General features: G+C 37.4%; 1 protein-coding gene across 3 annotated transcripts in view; it reads left to right on the plus strand.

Moving 5' to 3' along the window:
* The window catches only part of BANK1 (B cell scaffold protein with ankyrin repeats 1), a 306,556-nt gene that overhangs the window by 59,227 nt on the left and 222,701 nt on the right, over positions 1–24,628 (plus strand). For all 3 annotated transcript variants that reach the window (XM_059376571.1, XM_059376554.1, XM_059376562.1), the window contains exon 3: positions 18,437–18,591. In XM_059376571.1, coding sequence (XP_059232554.1) covers positions 18,437–18,591 — 155 coding nt within the window. The remainder of the gene's footprint in view (positions 1–18,436; positions 18,592–24,628) is intronic.

The following is a 24,628-nucleotide window of genomic DNA, read 5'->3' on the forward strand; positions in this document are numbered from 1 at the left end:
GATCAGTGACCTTTGAAGTTACTGTTGTAATTGTTTTGTGGCACTGTGAACCACACCCATATAAGATGGTAAACTTAATGGGTAAATGTTGTATACACATACATCTCTGTTCTGCCTACCAGCCTTCCCCATCTCTCTCCTTCTCCTTGAGCCTTCCTGTTCCCTGAGACAAAGCCATATTGAAATTAGACCAATTAATAACCATACAGTGACCTCCTATGTTCAAGTAAAAAGAAGCTATAAATAAGAAAGCTTAGTGAGGTAGACATTTCAAAAGCCCAGATCGACTGAAAGCTAGGTCTCTTGTGCCAGTTAGTGAAGTTGTGAAGGCAAAGGAAAAGTTCTTCAAGGAAATTAAAAGTGATACACTAGTGAGCACACACATGATAAGACAGTGAAATGGCCTTATTGTTGATACGGAGAAATTTTGTGTTCTGGATAGGTCAAACCAGCCACGACATCCCCTTAAGGCAAAACCTAACTTAGGGCCTTGCCTAACTCAATCTTCAAGTCTATGTAGGCTAAGAGAGGTGAGAAATTGCAGAAGAGAAGTTGGTTCTTGAGGTTTAAGGAAAGAAGCCATCTCCATAACATCAAAGTGCAAAGTAAAGCAACAAGTGCTGATGTAGAAGCTGCAGCAAGTTATCTGGAAGATCTAACCAAGATCATTAATGAAAGTGGCTAGACTAAGCAACAGATTTATAATGTAGATGAAACAGCCTTTTATTAAAAGAAAATGCCATTTAGGACTTTCATAGCTAGAGAGGAGAAGTCAATGCCTGGCTTCAAAGCTTCAAAGGACAGTCTGACTCTCTTGTTAGAGGCTAACGTAGTGACTTTAAGTTGAAGGCAGTGCTCATTTACCATTTTGAAAAGTCTACGGCCCTGAAGAACTATGTGAAATCTACTCTCTGTGCTCTATAAATGAAACAAGAAGACATGGGTGACAGCACGTCTGTCTACAACATGGTTCACTAAGTATTTTAAGCCCACTGTTGAGACCTCCTACTCAGAATAAAAGATTCCTTTCAAAATATGACTGCTCATTGATCATCCATTTAGTCACCCAAGAGCTCTGATGGAGTAACATAATGAGATTAATGTTCTCATGCCTCCTAACACAGCTTCCATTCTGCAGCCCAGAGGTCAAGTAGAAATGTTGACTTTCAAATCCTGTGATTAAGGCTATAGCTGGATCAGGGCAAAGTAAATTGAAAACCTTCTGGAAAGGATTCATTATTCCAGATGTCATTAAAAACATTTGTGATTCATGGACATAGCCTATCAGCATTAACTGCAGTTTGGAAGAAGTTGATTCCAACCTTCATGGAGCACTTTGAGGACTTCAAGACTTTAGTGGAGGAAGTAATCACAGGTGTGGTGGAAATAGCAAGAGAACTAGAATGAGAAGTGGAATCTGAGGGAGTGACTGAATTGCTGCCATCCCATGAATGGATGAGGACTTCTTGTTATGGATGAGCAAGGAAGTTGTTTCTTGAGATGGAATCTTCTTCGGATGAAGAAGCTGTGAAGATGGTTGAAATGACAACAAAAGTTTTAGAATATTATCTAAACTTGGGCAATAAAGTAGCAGGAGGGTTTCAGAGGATTAAATCCAATTTGGAGAAAGTTCTCCTATAGATAAAATGCTATCAAATAGCATCACATGCTAGAGGGAACGCATTTGTGAAAAGAAGAGCCAGCCGATGTGGTAAACTTCATTGTGTTTTTTTAAGAGATGGCCACGGTCACACAAACCTTCAGCAACCATCACCCTGATCAGTCAGCAGCCATTAATGTCAAGGCAAGATCCTCCATCAGCAAAAAGATTATGACCCCCTCAAAGCACAGATAGTGGTTAGTAATTTTTAGCAAATATTGCTAAAACTATTTAGCAAATATTTTTTAGTTAAGATATGTACTTTTTACATAATGCTATCACAAACTTTATAGACTACAGTATAGTGTAAACATAATTTTTATGTTAACTAGGAAACAAATTATTTGACTTGCCTTTTTGCAATATTTGCTTTACTGCAGTGAACTAGACCTACAGTTTCTCCAAGGTAGCTTGTATAAAACACTATTACACCTTATCCCATTTTATTTTTTCAAAAACATGCATTTATATTCCTCAAACAAAGGCTAAAAGGATATATATCATAAAATCAACTGGAGTTACCTCTAGGAAATGAAACCACAGGTAATTTTATTTTCTTCTTTTTATTTTTGTGTTCTAAATTACACACAATGAATATTTATTGCTCTTGTAAAAATATATAAATTTACTTATGAAAAATGGAATTGTTGTGTCCTGTTATCCAACAAGAATGATGAATAATTTTTTGATGTTCATTTTTGTCTAGTGACTAGAAAAAGTAATATTTATGAGTTGTTGAAAGTCTAGTGTTTATTATAAAGAATGGAAAAGAAAATGACTTTTATTTCCACCTCTCAGAAAAAAATCAGTTAAGGTAACTGTGATTTTCCTTGTTATATGTACAAATAGTATATTTATATATACATATACACTTATATGTATTTATGCATATACATATGTATGTGCATATATCTGTACACATACACACATATAGGCTTCTTTATTCAGGTAACATAACAAAAATTGTCTCATGCCACTGCAACTTCATGTGGAGCATTATGCAAACTATACAGTTTATGAATCTCTGTTCAAATTAATCTGTACTTTTTCTTTCTTAATTGTAAGGAAAAAATAACAACATAAACTGGCAAATTGCTGAATATGTCAAGGTTGAGTATGTATTATCATGCCCTATGCCTTTCAGTTCCTCTATCTCAGTGCTTCATATGTCTAGATATAGGAGATAATGTTGATATAATGATGATACTAAAATTGCCTTAGCATCTCTCAGAAAACATAACAATGGAAATGTGTAGGAAAGGAGGCAAGCTTAGTGCTTTCTAAGCTATGGTGATTTTTCTCAAGCTTGGTTCAGTTCCTGTTTTTGGAGTTATACTGACTGAAACAGAGATGTGCCTTTTTAAGACAGTCAGGCATAAAATGTAAGAGATAAATTACTGGCCTTGAGAGTCAAACCAACTGCTACCCTAGCTGTGATAATAAAAGCTAGGCATGGATTAATTCAATCATTAAATCAGGCAACAAATACTTAGGGCATTTACTCTGTGAAAGGCCCTTTTATATGCAGTGGAGACATTGAGGTGAAGGAAAAGAATTAATTGCCTGATCTCAAAAGCTTGACTTCTAGATGGATGGACAAGAAGCAAGGAGACAGGTAAATACATGATATAATTTCAGTTAATGGCTCATGCTATGATAATATAACAGAAAGTTATCACACTAAAGTATAAAATGTTACTGCACACTGCTTATCAAACTTCAACGTGCATTCAGATCACTGGGGATCCTTTTAAAAAGTATATTCTGATTTAGCAAGTCCAGGGTGGAGGCTGGGTGTTTGCATGTCTAATAGTCCACTGGTCTGAAGACCACACTCCGAGTTGCAATGTATAATACCATTTCTATGCAACAAGTTTGACTAAGAGGTCAGTAGGAAAAAGCCCCTTAAAGGAAATAGTCAAGAAAACAAAGAGGCAACCCACGGAATGGGAGAAGATATTTGCAAATGACAGTACAGACAAAAGGTTGATATCCAGGATCTATAATGAACTCCTCAAACTCAACACACATGAAACAGGCAAACATATCCAAAAATGGGGAGAAGATATGAACAGACACTTCTCCAATCAAGACATACAAATGGCTATCAGACACATGAAAAAATGTTCATCATCACTAGCCCTCAGGGAGATTCAAATTAAAACCACATTGAGATATCACCTTACACCAGTTAGAATGGCCAAAATTAGAAAGACAGGAAACAACATGTGTTGGGATGTGGAGAAAGGGGAACCCTCTTACACTGTTGGTGGGAATGCAAGTTGGTGCAACCTCTTTGGAAAACAGTGTGGAGACTCCTCAAGAAATTAAAAATAGAACTTCCCTATGACCCTGCAATTGCACTCCTGGGTATTTACCCCAAAGATACAGATGTCGTGAAAAGAAGGGCCATCTGTACCCCAATGTTTATAGCAGCAATGGCCATGGTCGCCAAACTGTGGAAAGAACCAAGATGCCCTTCAACGAACGAATGGATAAGGAAGATACACTATGGAGTATTATGCCTCCATCAGAAAGGATGAATACCCAACTTTTGTAGCAACATGAACGTGACTGGAAGAGATTATGCTGAGTGAAATAAGTCAAGCAGAGAGAGTCAATTATCATATGGTTTCACTTATTTGTGGAGCTTAACAAATATCATGGAGGACAAGGGGTGTTAGAGAGGAGAAGGGAGTTGGGGTAAATTGGAAGGGGAGGTGAATCAGGAGAGACTATGGACTCTGAAAAACAATATGAGGGGTTTGAAGTGGTGGGGGGGTGGTAGGTCAGGGTACCAGGTGGTGGGTATTATAGAGGGCACGGATTGCATGGAGCACTGGCTGTGGTGAAAAATAAAATGAATACTGTTTTTCTGAAAATAAATTAATTTTAAAAAAAGGTGGATGTTTTGAAAAGCATATGGCAAGCTTTAAAAATTACATATAGGGGCACCTGGGTGGCTCAGCTGGTTAAACATCCAACTCTTGGTTTTGGCTCAGGTCATGATCTGAGGGTACTGGGATCAAGCCCCGTGTCCAGCTCTGTGCTCAGCAGGGACTCTGCTTGAGATTCTCTCTCTCCCTCTCCCCTCTCCACTCTCTCTCTCTTACATAATAAAAAAATAAATGTTTTTAAGAAAGTTACACACATACCCATTTTTGTCACTTAATTCAAAAATTCAAAAGGAAAATTTATTATCTAGTGCTTTACTATTTTACAAATTTTACTATTTACTAAGATAGAAGTACAATTTTATTTGTTGTTAAGAAAAATACACAAAATTTTCCTGCCTTAGGGTATCTGTGATTATTTTTGCCTAATACTCAATTCATTTTTAAAAAGGAGGGTCACCTTTATTCTAGATGATACCTTTTAGAATTGCTTAGATCACCCCAACATAGAGAGGATTTGTGAAATGCTGAATCATTTCACATACTAACTGCAGATTAGTGCTTCCTACCCATTTTTGTCATGACCTATAAAGAAAATAATCTTTTTATTATTTCATTTACATGTATAGAGGAGGGGCAAAGAAACATGTGCTTGGTCTATAATCTTGATCAGCTACCTTTATTCATCATTTATGCTTGATCATTCAAATCATTCAACTATTTAGGAATGTGTATAGTTCAATCTGTAAAACAAATACATTTTCCTTATAGAAAAACCAAAATATATATTATGTATATTATAATATTATATATATTTAATATTATATATTATGTATATTATTAACATTATTAGCAATATATATAATAAAATTATCCATAACCCCATCAGCCAGAAATAACCATTCTTTTTTTTTAATTAAATTTATTTACTTTCAGCATAACAGTATTCATTATTTTTTCACCACACCCAGTGCTCCATGCAATCCATGCCCTCTATAATACCCACCACCTGGTACCCCAACCTCCCACCGCCCCCCGCCACTTCAAACCCTTCAGATTGTTTATCAGAGTCCATAGTGTCTCATGATTCACTTCCCCTTCCAATTTCCCCCAACTCCCTTCTCCTCTCTAACTCCCCATGTCCTCCATGCTACCATGATATTAATGGAATCTGTACATTTTTATATGTAGCCAGTGTATTCTTATGTATTGAGAATATATCTTAAATCCCTACCACATAGTTCTGTATATGTATGCTTTCTTTAAAAGACTTAATTTTTTTAGAACAGTTTTATGTTTACATGAAAACTGAGAGGGAGATAGAGATTTCCCATATACTCCCTCCACCCCACACCCACAACATGCATAGCTATCCCCACTGTCAACATCAATCACCAGAATGGTCCACCACTTAAGGATGGATCTACATTGGCACATCATAATTACCCAAAGTCCACAGTTTATTTTAAGATACACTCTTGGCATTGTCTAATCTATGTGTATGGACAAATGTTTAACGATAAGTACCTTTCACTATGGTGGCATACATACAGACTATTTTCACTGCCCAAAAGTCTTCTGTGTTCTGCCTATTCAAATCCTCATCTGACCCCAGACCCCTGGCAACCCCTTATCTTTTTACTATCTGTATGGTTTTGCTTTTTACAAAATGTCATATAGTTGGTATAATACAGTATGTGCTCTTTTCCGACTCACTTCATTCACTTAGTAATACGCATTCAACGTTCTCCCATGTGTTTGCATTGTTGATAGTTCATTTCATTTTAGCTCTAAATAATATTTCATTGTCTGGGTGTATCACAATTTATCCATTCATCTACTAAAGGACATCTTGGTTTCTCCCAAGTTTAGGCAGTTATGAAGAAAACTGTACTATAAACATCTATGGGCAGGTTTTTGTGTTCACCTAAGTTTCAGCTGATTTGGGTAAATGCCAGGGAGCATGTTTGCTGAATTACATGGCAAGACTATGTTTAATGTTGTCAGAAACCACCAAACTAATTTCAAAAATGGCTGTACCGTTTGCATTCTCACAAGTAATGTAGGAGTATTTGTTTTGCTCCAAATCCTCACTAACATTTGATCTTGTCAGTGTTCAGATTTTGGCTATTCTAATGGATAGATGAGTACTGTTAATTGTTTTTTGTTTTTTTAATATTGCATTTACCTGATGACATATAATGTGCAGCATTTTCTCATATGCCTGTTTACTACCTATGTATCTTCTTTGGTGAGATTTATTTTTTCTAAGATTTTATTTGTTTATTTGACAGATAGAGATCTTAAGTAGGCAGAGAGGCAGGCAGAGAGGCAGGCAGAGAGAGCGAGAGGAGGAAGTGGGCTCCCCACTGAGCAGAGAGCCCAGGACCCTGGGATCATGACCTCAGCCAGAGGCAGAGGCTTTAACCCACTGAGCCACACAGGTGCTCCATGGTGAGATATTTTTTAAGCTTTTTGGCTGATATTCCAATTTTGGTAATTTTCTTATTGTTAGATTTTAAAGATTTTTGTATATTTTGCAGAACAGTCCTTAATTAGATGTGTCTTTTGGAAATATTTTCTCCCAATGTATGGCTTATCTTTTAATTCTCTAGATATTATATTTTAGATTTTTTAAATTAACATATAATGTATTATTTGCCCCAGGGGTACAGGTGTGTGAATCATCAGGCTTACATACTTCAAAGCACTCACCATAGCACACACCCTCCCCAGTGTCCATAACCCATCCACCCTCTCCATACCCACACCCTGACTCCAGCAACCCACAGTTCGTTTGGTGAGGTTAAGTGTCTCTTTTTTTTTTTTTTTTTAAGATTTTATTTATTTATTTGACAGAGAGAAATCACAAGTAGATGGAGAGGCAGGCAGAGAGAGAGAGAGGGAAGCAGGCTCTCTGCCGAGCAGAGAACCCGATGCGGGACCCTATCCCAGGACCCTGAGATCATGACCTGAGCCGAAGGCAGCGGCTTAAACCACTGAGCCACCCAGGTGCCCCAGATTAAGTGTCTCTTATGGTTTGTGTCTCTCCTAATCCAATCATGTTTTAGTTTTTCCTTCCCTACCCCCCAACCCCCTCCCACCTGTTTCTCAAATTCCTCATATCAGAGAGATCATATGATGATTGTCTTTCTTTGACTGACTTATTTCGCTCAGCATTATACCCCGTAGTTCCATCCACGTCATTGCAAATGGCAATATTTCATTTCTTTTGAGGGCTGCATAGTATTTCATTGCATATATGTGTATACACACACACACACACACACACACACACACACACACACACACACACCGTATCTTCTTTATCCATACATCTGTTGATGGACATCTAGATTCTTTCCATAGTTTGGCCATTGTGGACATTGCTGCTATAAACATTCGGGTGCATGTTCCCTTTCGGATCCCCACATTTGTATCACTACCCAGTAGTGCAATTGTTGGGTCATAGGGTAGCTCTATTTTCAACTTTTTGAGGAACCTCCATGCTGTTTTCCAGAGTGGCTGCACCAGCTTGCATTCCCACCAACAGTGTAGGAGGGTTCCCCTTTCTCCACATCCTCGCCAACATCTGTCATTTCCTGGCTTGTTAATTTTAGCCATTCTGACTGGTGTGAGGTGGTATCTTATTGTGGTTTTGATTTGTATTTCCCTGATGTGGAGTGATGTGGAGCACTTTTTCATGTATCTGTTGGCCATCTGGATGTCTTCTTTGCAGAAATGTCTGTTCATGTCCTCTGCCCATTTCTTTTTTTTTTTTTTTTAACATTTTATTTATTTATTTGACAGACAGAAATCACAAGGAGGCAGAGAGAGAGGGGGAAGCAGGCTCCTCACGGAGCAGAGAGCCCAATGCAGGGCTCGATCCCAGGACTCCAGGATCACGACCTGAGCCAAAGGCAGAGGCTTTAACCCACTGAGCCACCCAGGTGCCCCCCACTCTGCCCATTTCTTGTTTAGATTATCTGTTCTTTGGGTGTCTAGTTTGATAAGTTCTTTATGGATTTTGGATACTAGCCCTTTATCTGATAGGTCATTTGCAAATATCTTCTCCCATTTTGCCAGTTGTCTTTTGGTTTTGTTTCCTTTGCTGTGCAAGAGCTTTTGATCTTGATGAAGTCCCAATAGTTCATTTTTGCCCTTGCTTCCCTTACGTAAGCTTTGGTGATGTTTCTAGGAAGAAGTTGCTGCAGCTGAGGTGGAAGAGCTTGCTGCCTGTGTTCTCTTCAAGGATTTTGATGGATTCCTTTCTCACGTTGATGTCTTTCATACATTTTGAGTCTGTTTTTGTATGTGGTATAAGGAAATGGTACAGTTTCATTTTTCTGCGTGTGGCTGTCCAATTTTCCCAATACCATTTGTTAAACAGTCTTTTTTCCATTGGACATTCTTTCCTGCTTTGTCAAAAATTAGTTGACCATAGAGCTGAGGGTCCATTTCTGGGCTCTCTGTTCTGTTCCATTGATCTATGTGTCTGTTTTTGTGCCAGTAGTATACTGTCTTTTTTTTTTTTAATTTTATTTATTTATTTGACAGAGAGAGATCACAAGCAGGCAGAGAAGCAGGCAGAGAGAGAGAAGGAAGCAGGCTCCCCGCTGAGCAGAGAGCCCGACGTGGGGCTTGATCCCAGGACCCTGAGATCATGACTCGAGCTGAAGGCAGAGGCCCTAACCCACTGAGCCACCCAGGCGCCCCAGTACTATACTGTCTTGATGATGACAGCTTTGTAATAGAGCTTGGAGTCTGGAATTGTGATGCCACCAACTTTGGCTTTCTTTTTCAACATTTTTCTGGCTATTCGAGGTCTTTTCTGATTCCATATAAATTTAGGGTTATTTGTTCCATTTCATTGAAAAAAAATTGATGGTATTTTGATAGGGATTGTATTAAACATGTAGAATGCCTTAGGTAGCATGGACATATTCACAACATTTGTTCTTCCAACCCATGAACATGGAACATTTTTCCATTTCTTTGTGTCTTCCTCCATTTATTTCATGACTACTTTATAGTTTTTTTGAGTACAGATTCTTGCCTCTTTGTTTAGGTTTATTCCTAGGGATCTTATGGTTTTGGGTGCAATTGTGAATGGGATCGACTCCTTAAATCTCACTTTCAGACTAAATCCTTAAGTCTTGTTCTTGGTGTATAGAAGTGTAGCTGATTTCTATGCATTGATTTTATATCCTGACAGGATACTGAATTCCTATACAAGTTCTAGCAGATTTGGAGTAGAGTCTTTTGGGCTTTCCATATAAATTATCGTATCATCTGTAATGAATAGTAGTTTGATCTCTTTGCTGATTTGGATGACTTTAATTTCTTTTTGTTGTCTGATTGATGAGGTAGGACTTCTAGTACTCTGTTGAATAGCAGTGGTGGAAATGGACCTCCCTGCCATGTTCCTGACCTTAGCAGAAAAGCTCTGTTTTTCTCTGTTGAGAATGATATTCACTGTGGGTTTTTCACAAATGGCTTTGATGATTTTGAGTTATGAACCCTCCGTTCCTGCACTTTGAAGAGTTTTGACGAAGAAAGGATGCTGTACTTTGTCAAATGCTTTTTCAGCATCTATTGAAAATATCATACTGTTCTTGTTCTTTCTTTTATTAATGTATTGTATCACACTGATTGATTTTCAGATGTTGAACCAACCTTTCAGCCCTGGAATAAATCCCACTTGGCCATGGTCAATAATCCTTTTAACGTACTGTTGGGTCCTACTGCCTAGTATTTTGGTGAGAATTTTCATGTCTGTGTTCATCAAGGATATTGGTCTATAATTCTCTTTTTTGAGGGGGTGTTTGTCTGGTTTGGGGCTCAAGGTAATGCTGGCCTCATAAAATGTGTTTGGAAGTTTTCCTCCCATTTCTATTTTTTTGGAACAGTTTCAGAATAGGTATTGATTTTCCTTTAAATGTTTAGTAGAATTCCCCTGGGAAGCCATCTGGCCCTGGGCTCTTGTTTGTTGGGAGATTTTTGATGACTGCTTCCATCTCCTTACTGGTTATGGGTCTGTTCAGGTTTTCTATCTCTCCCTGGTTCATTTTTGATAGTTTATATTCTCTAGGAATTTATCTGTTTCTTCCAGATTGTCAAATTTGCTGGCACATAGTTGCTCATAGTACGTTCTTATAATTGTATTTCTTTGGTGTTGGTTGTGATCTCTCCTCTTTCATTCATGCTTTTATTTATTTGGGTCCTTCCTCTTTTCCTTTTGATAAGTCTGAACAGGGCTTTATCAATCTTATTAATTTTTTCAAAGTACCAGCTCCTAGTTTCATTGATTTGTTCTACTGGGTTTTTTTGTTTGGTTGGTTGGTTGGTTTTTTGGTTTCTATTTCATTGATTTCTCCTCTGATATTTATGATTTCTTCAGCTGAGTTTAGGCTTTCTTTGCTGTTTTTTCTTCAGCTCCTTCAGGTGCAGGGTTAGGTTGTATACTTGAGACCTTTCTTGTTTCTTGGGAAAGGCTTATAGCGCTATATATATTTTCCTCTCAGGATCGCCTTTGCTGTGTCCCACAGATTTTGAACTGTGTGTTTTCATTTTCATTTGTTTCCATGAATTTTTTTCAATTCTTCTTTAATTTCCTGGTTGACCTGTTCATTCTTTAGTAGGATGCTCTTTAGCCTCCATGTATTTGGGTTATTTTCTACTTTCCTCTTGTGATTGAGTTCTAGCTTCAGAGCATTGTGGTCTGTAAATATGCAGGGAATGATCCCAATCTTTTGGTACCAGTTGAGACCTGATTTGTGACCCAGGATGTGATCTATTTTAGAGAATGTTCCAAGCACACTAGAGAGGAATGTGTATTCTGTTGTTTTGGGGTGGAATGTTGTGAATATATCTATGATGTCCATCTGGTCCCATGTGTCATTTAAGGCCTTTATTTCCTTGTTGATCTTTTGCTTGGATGATCTGTCCATTTCAGTGAGGAGAGTGTTAAAGTCCCCTACTATTATTTTATAATTGCTGATTTGTTTCTTTGATTATGTTATTAATTGGTTTATATAGTTGGCTGCTCCCATGATAGGGGCTTATATATTTAAAATTGTTAGATATTTTTGTTGGACAGATCCTTTGAGTATGGTATGTGTCCTTCTTCATCTCTTATTATAGTCTTTGGCTTAAAATCTAATTTATCTAATATAAGGATTGCCACTCCAGCTTTCTTTTGATGTCATTTATCATGGTAAAATGTTTTCCACCCCTTCATTTTAAATCTGGGGGTGTCTTTGGGTCTAAAATGAGTTTCTTGTAGACAGCATATTGATGGGTTTTATTTTTTATTCTTTCTGATACGCTGTGTCTTTTGATTGGGGCATTTAGCCCATTTACATTCAGGGTAATTATTGAAAGATATAAATTTAGTGCCATTGTGTTGCCTGTAAGGTGACTGTTACTGTATATTGTCTCTGTTCCTTCCTGGTCTACCACTTTTAGGCTCTCTCTTTGTTTAGACGACCCCTTTCAATATTTCCTATAGGGATGGTTTGCTATTTACAAATTCTTTTAGTTTTTTTTTTTTTGTCCTGGAAACTTTTTATCTCTCCTTCTATTTTCAATGACAGCCTAGCTGGATATAGTATTCTTGGCTGCATATTTTTCTCATTTAGTGGTCTGAATATATCATGCCAGTTCTTTCTGGCCTGCAAGGTCTCTGTGGATAAGTATGCTGCCAAGCTCGTATTTTTACCATTGTATGTTACAGACTTTCTGGATTTTCTCTTTGTCACTAAGACTTGTAAGTTTTGCTATTAGATGATGGGGTGTGGACATATTTTTATTGATTTTGAGGGGGGTTCTCTGTGCCTCCTGGATTTTGATGTGTGTTCCCTTTGCCATATTAGGGAAATTCTCTACAATAATTCTCTCCAATATACCTTTTGTCCCCCTCTCTTTCTTCTTCTTTTGTAATCCCAATTATTCTAATATTGTTTCATCTTATGTTATCACTTATCTCTTGAATTCTCCCCTCGTTGTCCAGTAGTTGTTTGTCTGTCTTTTGCTCAGCTTCTTTATTCTCTATCATTTGGTTTTCTATATCACTAATTCTCTCTTCTGCCTCATTTATCCTAACAGTAAGAGCCTCCATTTTTTTTAAAGATTTAATTTATTTGACAGATAGAGATCACAAGTAGGCAGAAAGTCAGGCAGAGAGAGAGAGAGGAGGAAGCAGGCTCCCTGCTGAGCAGAGAGCTGGATGTGGGGCTCGATCCCAGGACCCTGGGGTCATGACCCAAGCTGAAGGCAGAGGCTTTAACACACTGAGCTTCCCAGGTGCCCAAAGAGCCTCCATTTTTTATTGTACCTCATTACTAGCTTTTTAAATTTCAGCTTGGTTAGATTTTAGTTCTTTTATTTCCCCAGAAAGGGCTTTTATTTCTCCAAACAGCATTTCTCTAATATCTTCCATGCCATTTTCAAGCCCAGCTAGCACCTTGAGAATCGTCATTCTGAACTTTAGATCTGACATATTACCAATATCCATATTGATTAGGTACCTAGTCTTTGGTACTGCTTCTTGTTCTTTTTTTTGTGGTGAGCTTTTCCACCTTGTCATTTTATCCAAATAAGAATATATGAACAAGAGAATAAAATACTAAGAGGGTGACAAGGACTGCAGAATAATATAAGCTAACCAAATCAGAAGAGACCCAAATCAGGAAAATTTTTAAAAAGAAATTTTTAAAAATTCAAATATATGTATATGTGTGTATATATATAAACACATATGTGTGTGTGTGTGTGTGTGTGTGTATTGGACTGGTGAACAGAAGAGAGCCACCCAGTTGATTTTGGGTGTATTCTGGTCTCTTAGAGGAAACTACGTCCCAAAATTTTAAAGAAAGAAAAATGTATATACATATAGAAATAAGGGTAAACATGATGAAAGGATGGAATATGATTGTAAAGATGAAAATTTTTTAAAAATTCTAAAAAAGGAATTGATAAGATACGTTGGTTGGAAAAAGAAAGAAAAAAATGTGGAGAGAATTTGCTCAGGCTGGAGACTAGAACAAAGCCCTGTGCTAGATTTAGGGTATATTTTGATCTGTTAGAAGAAATTGTATCCCAAAATTTTCTAGAAAAAAAAACCCTATATATATACAAAAAATAAGGTTAAATACAATGAAGGATAAAATATGACTATAATAATGAAGGTTTTAAAAATATTTTTTTAGAAAGGTATTGTTAAGATAAACTTGTTAAAAAAATGTTAAAAGAGGAAAGAGACAAAGTTAAAAAAATTAGAATAAGATAAAAAATAAAATTTTAAAAATTTAACTTTGCAAGGCTAAAGTGTCATGGGAAGAAAGCCATGAATTCCATGCTTTGCTTTTCCCCAGCTCTGAAATTCCACTATTCTCCTTGATCAGTGAGCTTGGTCTTGGTTGGATGTTTTTGCTGATTTTCTGGGGGAGGGGCCTGTTGTAGTGATTCTCAAATGTCTTTGCTAGAGGTGGAATTGCACCACCCTTGCCAGGGTCCGGACTAAGTAATCTGCTTGGGTTCTTCACTCTCAGGAGCTTTTGCTTCCTGAACGCTTTCCATAGAGCTCTGGAGGGAGGATAGCAATGAAAATGGTGGCCTCCCAGTCTCTACCCAGAGGAGCTGAGAGCTCAAGGCCCTACCCCTCAGTGTGCCCTCAGAGAAAAGCAGGCAATCACTCCTGTTTCCATGGTCTCTGGCCATGCTCCGAGCTCACCTGGCCTGTGACCAAGTATTTCTGTCTCTGGCACATAGCCCCATTTGAAGACTTCAAACCCAGTAGATTCTTGCCATGCTGCTTCCAGGGGAGGAAGGTGGGACTCCCTTGGTCTGCCACTTGTGGGTTTCCTGCCTAAAGAGCAGTGGTCCAACTGTGCCATGGATCAAAGTTTTCGTTGATCAAAGAAATCAAATATTTCTTCTGTTCCTTCTTTTCTTATACTTCTGGTGTTCCCATTACATGTATGTCACACATTTGTCATTTCCCACATTCCTTGGATGTACTGTCCTATTTTTTGTTTTTGTTTTAGTTTGTTTTGTTCCTGTTTGCGTTTCAGTTTTCAAGGATTTTATTGGTGTATTCTCTAGCTCAGAGAGTCTTTCCTTAGTCATGTCTAGTTTACTAATAAACTCATCAAAGTCATTCTTCATTTCTGTAACAGTGTTTTTAATCTCCAGCATTTCTTTTTGGTCCTTTTGTAGGTGCTCCAATACTCTGCTTATATTACCCATCCATCTTGCCTGGTGTCTACTTTATACATTAGAAACATTAGCATATTAATCAGAGTTGTTTTAAATTCCCAGTCTTCTAATTCCAACATCCTTGTCAAATCTGGTTCTGATGCTTACTCTGTCTTGTCAAGTTTTGGTTTTTGCTTTTTGATATGCCTTCCATTTTTCTCAGTAAACATGATGTACTGGGTAAAATGAACTGCTTTAATAGGCCTTTAGTAATATAGTAGTGAGGTATGGGGTAGGAGAAGCTTTTTAGAGTCCTATGATTAGATCTTAGTCGTTTAGTGAACCTATATTTCTGGACCATGAACTTCACAAGAGTTCCTTAGATTTTTTTCTCCCCCTTCTTTGTGGCAAGATGGCTACAGTGGGCTATTGTTGGGTACTTCTCTTCCCCAGGTCACTTAGACTCTGATAATACCCCAGTAGTTTAGGCTGTCATTAACCAGTCTGCCCTGAGGACAAAACTTTCTTAGAAAAACAAAGTGCTCTGGAGTATCTCAAAATGGTCTCTTTCTCCCTCCCTCTGCCAGAAACAGGAGGGGAATTTTCTCCAGTATTTTCTGTGGGCATCTAGTTAAGCTCCTGCAGGTAAATCTCAAAATAATGCAGAGCCCCTACTTTGGCTGGATTTGCCTGCAGTTCTTAACTCTCAGATTTGTCCACACTGAGCATCCAACCTTTTGTCCACTACAGTGAGGTTTCCCTACCCTGGCACTGGTTCCTGGGGTGGTTTTCACTCCTTACTCTTTATAAATTGGAAGTCCTTGTATTTGCCTCTCTCTCTAATTTGGGGACAGCAGTTTGTGTTATGTATACCCCTTTCTTACGGATCAAAAAAGAGTTGATTTTTCAGTCTGTTCAGCTTTTTGTTACAAGTGGTGATTTCTAAATCTCCTTACATGTGGAACCTGAAACTAGAAGTCCTATACTTTTTATTTTACTAAATGGGAACCTACTAAATTTGTAATTTTGTAACTTGGAATTTTTTCAGTGATATTATAAACTTGTTCCTTATAGGTAAATACTCTTTGATGGAATTTTTATTGGCAACAGTATCTTTTTCATAGTACATATTTTTAGTCTAGTCGCTTATTGCTTAGACCACTTACAATTTTCTGCATTATAAAGAGTATTTCTGTGAATGTTCATGAAAATAATTTTTTTTGTACTTTCATGATTATAATAAATAAATAAAACAACTCTTAACTTAATGCCACAGAAGAATTAGCAGAAAACCTCTAGATACTGACATGGTAGAATAACTTCCACCTTCTCCTAAGGTGATTAAATAAAATCAGTTTCCTTGTTCTTTCATCAATTCACAAAATGATTGAGCCAGTTCTACACAATCTTTTACTGTTTTGGTGTGTGCAAATATGTGTGTATGTGTGTGTGTGTGTGTATGTGTCGGAGGGGGGAGAAAGAGAGAGAGAGAAAATAAACTGCTAATGATAGTATTTTAAATTGTTAAAGAAATAAGGGCTGTTTTTCCCTTTTTTCTTTTTTTTAATTTAAATTCAACTAGCCAAGATATAGCCCATCACTAGCTTCAGATGTAGTGTTCAATAATTTATTAGTTGCATATAACACCCAGTACTCATCACATCACATGCCCTGCTTAATGCCCACCACCCAATTACCCCACTCCCTCACTGACCTCCCCTCCAGCAACCCTCAGTTTGTTAAGAGTTAAGAGTCTCTCATGGTTTCTCAATAAATACTATTTTTCATTTCATTTCAAGGAAGACTAGTACTTGGAAGAATTTGGAAATACCAGATATTTTTGTGCTTTGTTCTGTAACTTTCATAGGACAAACAAAACAAAACAAAACAAAACAAAAATAATAAAAATAAACCCACCACTGTCCTTAGATGTGGCATGGGGATAGCTTCTCCCTAGAGGGCATTTTTTTGTTATTCTGCTTTACTGATAGAATTACCTTATATGAAGCTGTAACTTCACTTTTTTTTTTTTTTATAGTAGACAGCTGCTTCCATCTATATTGCCTTTGACCTTCTTCCTTTTTGTCCTGCCAGTGTCCTTTTGCCACACATCACTAGGAACACACCTATACTTGAACAATTTGGATTTTTTTCTAGACACCGCAGAGAACCATGGGCCATCTCAGTAAAAGTTTTAGAAAAGACACCATAAGATTTAAGCTTGTTGTTAAGTGATTTGAGGAAGGTTTCAAGAAAACAAGGCTTTGCAATAGTTCGCTTGCTCTCAAAAAGCAGTTGTAATTTTATGATTTGATATATTGACTTTAACCCAAAATTAGGTGACCAATTATCCCTGTATGCCTGCAGCTGAAGGGCTTCTTGGAACACAACATGCTCAGTGGTTAAACCAGGAAAATCCCAGGCAAACCAGGAGGAGTAGGTAGCCTTCTACAGAGGGCAAGCTAAATGAAAAGAGCCCAAAGCTGAAATTGGTAAGGAAGTAATAGCTACTGACAGGAGCTAGGGTTGGGGGTGTTTGGTCATTTTTTTGATTTTGGCAATGTTCATGTGTTCGCTTGGGTTCAGACATGACTACAAAGTGGTCTCATCTCTGACTTGATCCATCAAGGTGACAGAGTAGCCATGTCTGATGTTGTTTTCCCTGGGAGAACACTGGGCCAGCTCCCAGCAACACCAAGATTTTTATACAGTGTCAGGGTAGTTTCTAGCTGTCAGGGGCTGTTTTCCTTTTTTCCAGTTCTCCTCCTTGTGGATTTGAGGGATATTTTTGGAGCTAACCTAAGTTTATACATGTGATCTAGTTGTTAGAGACTTGGTTTCAGCCTCATTGGTCTGTACGCTAATGAGGTGCTTTAAGCTTTGAAACATTGAATAATGAAACAATTATCCATCATCCTTAATACAACTTTTTTTTCTTCAATTTTTCTCAATAGAGAAAAATGTTTTAACAAATAGAGAAAAATGTTTTAACAATTGAGACCAAATGCTAAATTACTAAATGTTAAAACAAAAAGAAATCAAATATTCTTTTCCCTTGAGATTCAAAACTCATATTAATATATTTCACTGTTCTTAGTAATACTGCCATAAAGAAACCCAGCCTATTTGATATAGAACAAACATACTTTTCACAGGGCATATAAACATTTAAATGAACATTAATATTTACTACTAAACCAGTGTTGTATAGAAATACCAATTTATTTAGTGAAGTTTGCCAGTTGTGCTTTTTGTTTTTAAAAATTAGAAATATATTTAAAGAGTAAATAATTACTCTGATTTAAAAGAAAATAAATTTTCTTAATTACAGTAATGGAAAATAAAGAGTTTCATTTTTTCAGGTTTGCTAATTTAATATTAAGAAAAAATATTAAATGATTTTTTTGGGAGAAAACCTTAAACCACTAAGTGAATATATATAGTTGGTATAGTTTACTCACTAAGGTTATAATACTAGTTAAATTGTGAAGCATTATTTTAATTACTAACATTCAGTATCTTAAACTCAGTTCTATTGTCCTATATATTATATTAACTATTTAGCAGTTAGTCTTTATAACAATGGTGGAAATAATATAACCTTAACTATGTTATAATCATGATATATATAATGATATATATAATCATGATATATATAATCATGAATTCATGAATTTTTCTCTAGATTCTGAAGACTATCTTGAGGTCAACATTCCAACAGTCCTAGAAGTGAAACATGTGGGGGAAATAAGTAAGAGAAAGGAAATTGAAGAATTATCAAAAGCTTCAGGAGACACCATACCCCTGGCAATGGTGCTTCCTGCTGAAATTCCGTGTGAGGTGAGTAAGATACCTTGTTATTTAAGTGGCTGACTCTATTGTTTTCATAAATACTGCAATTCACTAGAATGTAAGCTCTAACATAGCTGGACACTTTTTTTTTTACTTTGTTCATGTCTATGTCCACAGAATCCAGAGAAGTATCTGGTAACTAGTAGACATTTGATAAATATTTGTCAAATAATTTAATATTAGAGAATATATGAAAGGCTAATTTTATCAGGTGTTATTTGACATGTTGCCAAAAGATATATAATTACTATATATATGTATCAAGCCACTTTTAAAAAAAGTTGGATTCATATTAACCAGATCAAGGATTTTATTTTTATAATGGAAACACATTCTTGAATAGAACTGGAAAATACTCATATTCTAGGATCACTGGTTTTTCAACTCTTAAACATGTATTAAAGGCCTACATTATTAAGTGGAAATATAAGATCTAGAAGAGATGGTCCTTTCAGGAATAAAAGGGTAATGCAGCGGGGGATGGAGTGTGGATTTCTGAGAAGGACTATATGAATGCATGTCTTCCTCCTAAGTCTTCACTGGAATAAACTACTAAAATAAACATACTGGTAGAACTTGACCTGATACTGGGTCTACATAATCTCCAGGCAATAGAAAGATACTGACCTTTAGTATCAGTATGACTCTGTGGTGTTCTTCAGTAGAACAAGCCAAAGATACAGGAGAGCCTTTGAAGTTGTATGAAAGGGTCCTTCTGGGAGAACCCAGTGGATTTATGCCACAGGTGACAGGGGCTGTATTTGTCTAGGAGGTGTCTTTGGGAAGACACTCTCCTGATTTTGCTGGAACCAGGAGTCCTAGGCAGTTGGGCAAGGTTTAATTCCTTCATCCCCAGACCCCAGCTTAAGCAGAAGAATCATTGTTTTAAGCTATTATGTTTAATAATGCTCAATTCCGGAGAGAGAACTTCTTCGATGCTACCTTAGAGACTCTAAGAAACTAAACTGGTCTGGTTTCCAGGAACCAACACAGGTGAACAGGCTGAGGAAAATTACAACTTACAGGCCTAAAAAATGTGAGGGAGGGCAGGGTAAGCAGTCAGAAGTGGTGGCTCCTATTGAGTCAGAAACAATGGAAGAGACAGAAATAAATAGAAAAAAACTGTAATCAACAGGAAATGAGAATTATTCTCAAGTACATAAAATCAACAAAAAAGGGGGGGGAACCTTCTGTAACTAAACATTACTCACCAAGAACTCTGCAATGAGTCTGCATAGCTGCTCTGAACAAAACCTACAACAGTGAATTTGGAAGAATATAAAACCTTCCCCCACTATTAAATTTGCCAAGAAATTGAAGTGTAAAAATTAAACCCCACTATCCTTCAGGCTGAGACAGCTCACTCAGTTTGTTGGGTAGGATTAGGGTTCTTTTAATAGCAGAATCATGGGCTGTCTTCTATTGACATGGATACAATTCTTTCAAACCCTTGGAAGTTAAATTATTTCAATTTCACATCTCTCTTAACTACCCCACTTTTTAAGAGTTGGAAGGTCATTCAAGATTATTTTAGTGTCAGCCACATGCACTAAAAAAGTCAAAATAAACTGATCCCTGGATGAAAAATAGTTATCCCAGTCAAAATCTTGTGTTCCCAGAACCTAAATCTTAGTGCACTCCGAGTCCGTGTAACAATGGCTAAGTACCAAAGGAAAAATCATTTGTATCCAAATGAGTGAAAATCATTTTTCAGATTTTCCAGGATAACTTTCAGTCTATGTCAGCTGTCTGAAAGCAAAACCCATGAGCTTACTCATTTCTGAGGCCTATTCCAATTAATGGATGAGTAAAGATCACTGAAGAATAGGACCTTGCCTCCCCATAGGTGAGACTTGAGACTTAGCCATGTCTTACAAAATCTAGACATTTAGCATACTAACTTTGCCAGTCATCAGGTCTTAATTGATACATGCCTCTTCTACACCTAGCACCTTCGAAATCTAGCGAGTTCCCTTACAGTTTTATGTTGACATCATGCTAGCACTGAGCTGGGCAGGAGTTCTATATAGTGACATGACTTTCATTCTCTCTGACTAAGGGGGAGTTAATCTGCCTCTTGCTATAAAATTGCTTGGATCTGGATCTGCCTCTTAGAGAAGTTCCCTCCCTGTTCCCTAATCTGTTCTGAAGAATCGACATGACCTGGGGTAGCAGGTAATGTTGCTACTGCTTTTGACCCAGGAGCATGGAAGTGTTGATCCTTCCACCTATTCATCTTTCCCAGCCTCGATCCTTTACATGAATTTTGGATTTCCTAGGTCTGGATAATGTTGTGCCACTTTAAAAGCAGAGGAAATATATTTTCTTCAACATTGTTTTTCATGTACTAGTGAAGATATGCCTCAGATGTTCTTTTTATGTAAGTTACTCTCTGTCTCTTTGAGAACTACCTGGATAAGTCTTAACAGCTTAAATCTGCTACTTAATTTGACCTCTTCTTTTACTTTTTCTAGGATTAGCATTCTTTGCTATGTTTTAATGTCTTCATTTTTTATTATTATGAGCCAGCACATTTGTTTTTCTAGCACATTCTTTTTGATTTTGTCTTGTGTAGTAATTGATCACGAGAAATAGGAAGTCAATGAGTTCTAGGCCTGCCAAACACATTCATGTAAAAATGAGTCTGTTCCAACTTTATGTCCCAATAAGAAATCCACCTGGGGGGCATTCTTCCTCTGGAATAACATCTAAACCAGAACTGGACCTGCTCTATTTACCAGCTTCTCTGTGCTGTCTATTACTACAAAGTCAAGGCAACCCACAGAATGGGAGAAGGTATTCGCAAATGACACTACAGACAAAGGGCTAATATCCAAGATCTATAAAGAACTCTTCAAACTCAACAGTCAAAAAACAGATAATCATGTCAAAAAATGGGCAGAAGACATGAACAGACACTTCTCCAATGAAGACATACAAATGGCTAACAGACACATGAAAAAATGTTCATCATTATTAGCCATCAGGGAGATTCAGATCAAAACCTCATTGAAATGTAATTGGTGTAATTGAGATTACACCAGTTAGAATGGCCATAATTAACAGAGTCCTAACTTCTATAATTTCTTTGGCAAATTCCCTCAGAGTGGTAGTTCTCATCTGGGAGTAATTTTGTCCTCCTTCCCCGAGAAGGTATTTGGCAAAGCCTGTAGACAGTTTTGGTTGTCATAAGTGGGGGATTGCTACTGGCATCTAGTGGGTAGAAGGTACAGATAGTGTTCAACATCCTATCTTACTAGAATAATCCCCACAACAATGACTTTTCTGGTCTGAAATGTCAATATGCCAAGGCTAAATAATAGGTTACCTTCAAATCACCTAATAATGGCATCAAGAATTCAGTACCCCTTCAGAGGCTTCTCTGATATCCACCGACTGTTATATAATCACTTTTTAGAACTGCAAAATACTCAAGCAGAGAACCTAATTGCTCTTTTTTATGGATTTTACCTGTAGCTTTAAGATCCTCTAAATGTTTTCTTCAGTGGGCCCTATTGGAAGTACAGTAGCTTACTTCCTGATGCCTCCTCCCTCTTTTGTTTTTTCTCCAGGCCCTGGTCACAGGTGCAGTAATGGCTTCATTATTTCCTCTTCAAGAACACCATCCTTAGAAGCAGTTAGGAGTGAACTTCTTTTCTTTATTTTATCTGTATAGGCAGGTCTGCCATCTGTCATTTCCTCTTCCTTTTGATAGGAATCTGGCTATTGCAATATCAGTTTTCCTCCTGCCCCCCAGAATCTTTTACTTCCTTGAGTTTAATTAACTGATATGTCTTTATTTTTATGTTATTCTCCCACTGCTGCTTTTTCTGATGGTAAGACTGAAACAGTTTGAAAACCAGTCCAGTCACTTGTTGACTTCTTGAGCAAATTTAATTCTCGAAATTATAGTTTAACCTTGAAAGGCCTTTTTAGGGACTTTTTCAACATTTGGATCTATATTAATTTCATTGAATTGTCTTTGTATCTGAATCCTAGAACATGGCATATTCCCTACAAAAGGCATTCATTTTATTTGACCTGTTCCTTGACAGATCTCTGTAGCTACTACTGTAATGTGAGTCTCCAAACCCATAGTGCACACCTGATTATGTAGCCAACAAATCTAGAGAAACCCTTAGACTATATGCAGGGGTGTGATTCTGAAGGACCCATGGAAAAATCATGGGACCTTCAGATATTACCTCCTACCCATTTGTTCCTTGGCCCTGAGACAGTTTAAAATAATATACAAGAAACTAACACCACTGCCCACTGATTTCTCATACCAAATCACAAACTACTTCTTTTTTTATTTTATTTTATTTTATTTTTTCAGTTTTCCAAGATTCACTGTTTATGCACCACACCCAGTACTCCATGCAATACATGCCCTTCTTAATGCCTAGCACCTCACCTATTCCCCCATCCCCCATCCCCCCCAATACCCTCAGTTTGTTTCTCAGAGACCACAGTCTCTCATGCTTTGTCTCTCCCTCCAATTTCCCCCAGTTCACTTTCCTTTCCTTCTCCTAATGTCCTCCATGTTATATCTTATGCTCCGCAAGTAAGTGGAACCATATGATAATCTCTCTGCCTGACTTATTTCACTCAGCGTAATCTCCTCCAGTCCCATCCATATTGATACAAAAGTTGGATATTCATCCTTTCTGATAGAGGCGTAATATTCCATTGTATATATGGACTATATCTTCCTTATCCGTTTGTCTGTTGAAGGGCATCCTGGCTCTTTCCACAGTTTGGCCATCTTGGTAACCAACCTTAACTTAAAATCTGATACTTTGGCTTCACTGAAAAATACAGAAAAAGCTGCAAAAGATTATTGTGTGTATCAGTGCCTAAAATGTCTGTGTTGTAAAGGGCTACCACTTTGGTGGTAAGGTTTTATAGTGACTGAAAGACATCTTTTCCCTTTAACCAAGTGACTCTCAAACTAAGCTGTATATAGGGTCAATTAGGGGAGGTTTAAGCAAGATAATGCCTGGAGGCACCTGGATGTCTCAGTCTATTAAGCGGCTGCCTTCATTTCAGGTCATGATCCCAGGGTCCTGGGATCGAATCACATGTTAGACTCTTTGCTCAGTGGAGAGCCTGCTTCTCCCTCTCCCTCTGCCTGCTGCTTCCCATGCTTGTGCTCTCTCTCTCAGTCTCTCTCTCAAAGAAATTATCTATATATAAAATATATATATAAAAAATGCCTGAATCCTATCCCCAAGGATTCAGATATAAACACTGTGGGTTATGGCCTGTATATTGGCAGTTCTAAGAGCTTTCTAGGTAATCCTGGAGGTGAGAATTAACAGCCAAATTTGGAACAATTGCCAGAACCTAATCCTCACTGTGCTGTGATGGGTCAGATAGAGGTGAGCTGTAGGAACCTGTACAGTTCTGGCTTAATAAAACGCATGGAACTATGATTGCTAACCTCATGCCTATTAAAGTAGGCATGGATACATGGAAAGAGCCATTGGTCTGTGCACAAAAGTCATGATGATCCACTGGGATAAAAAGCCTTTGTTGCCTGCATATAATATATCCTTAAAGCCTAAAGACAACAACCCTAGCAGAACCAGAAACTTCACCATTTGTATGTCATATTATAGACCAAGTTCTAATTCTTTTGTTTAGGTCTCAAGCTTTGTGACCAATGTCACAAAACTTCAGACTTTGGAAGTGATGATTATCAGAATTCTTTCTGTCTCTGAATATTTAGAATCAAATAAGGGATAAACAGATGAGTCAGAAAGATTGAGAGCAAAATAGTAGCTTCATAACTGATAAAACCAAATTTATGATTATTTGAGTGTCTAGTACTTTCTCTATTGAATTAAGTGTACCCACACAATTATATTTTTAATTAACATGTTCATAATAGTTAAGGACAAGGCTGGATAATGCAGGCCTTCCTTCCTAGAGCAGGCCACTTCCTCTGTGGAGGTGCAGGAAACAGATGAAGCTGAGAGTCCTGAGGCGTGTAAGGAGTAGAGTTGGGCGTGTTGAGTTT

Source organism: Mustela nigripes, chromosome 1 (genome assembly GCF_022355385.1).
Source record: "Mustela nigripes isolate SB6536 chromosome 1, MUSNIG.SB6536, whole genome shotgun sequence".
NCBI classification, from domain to species: domain Eukaryota; kingdom Metazoa; phylum Chordata; class Mammalia; order Carnivora; family Mustelidae; genus Mustela; species Mustela nigripes.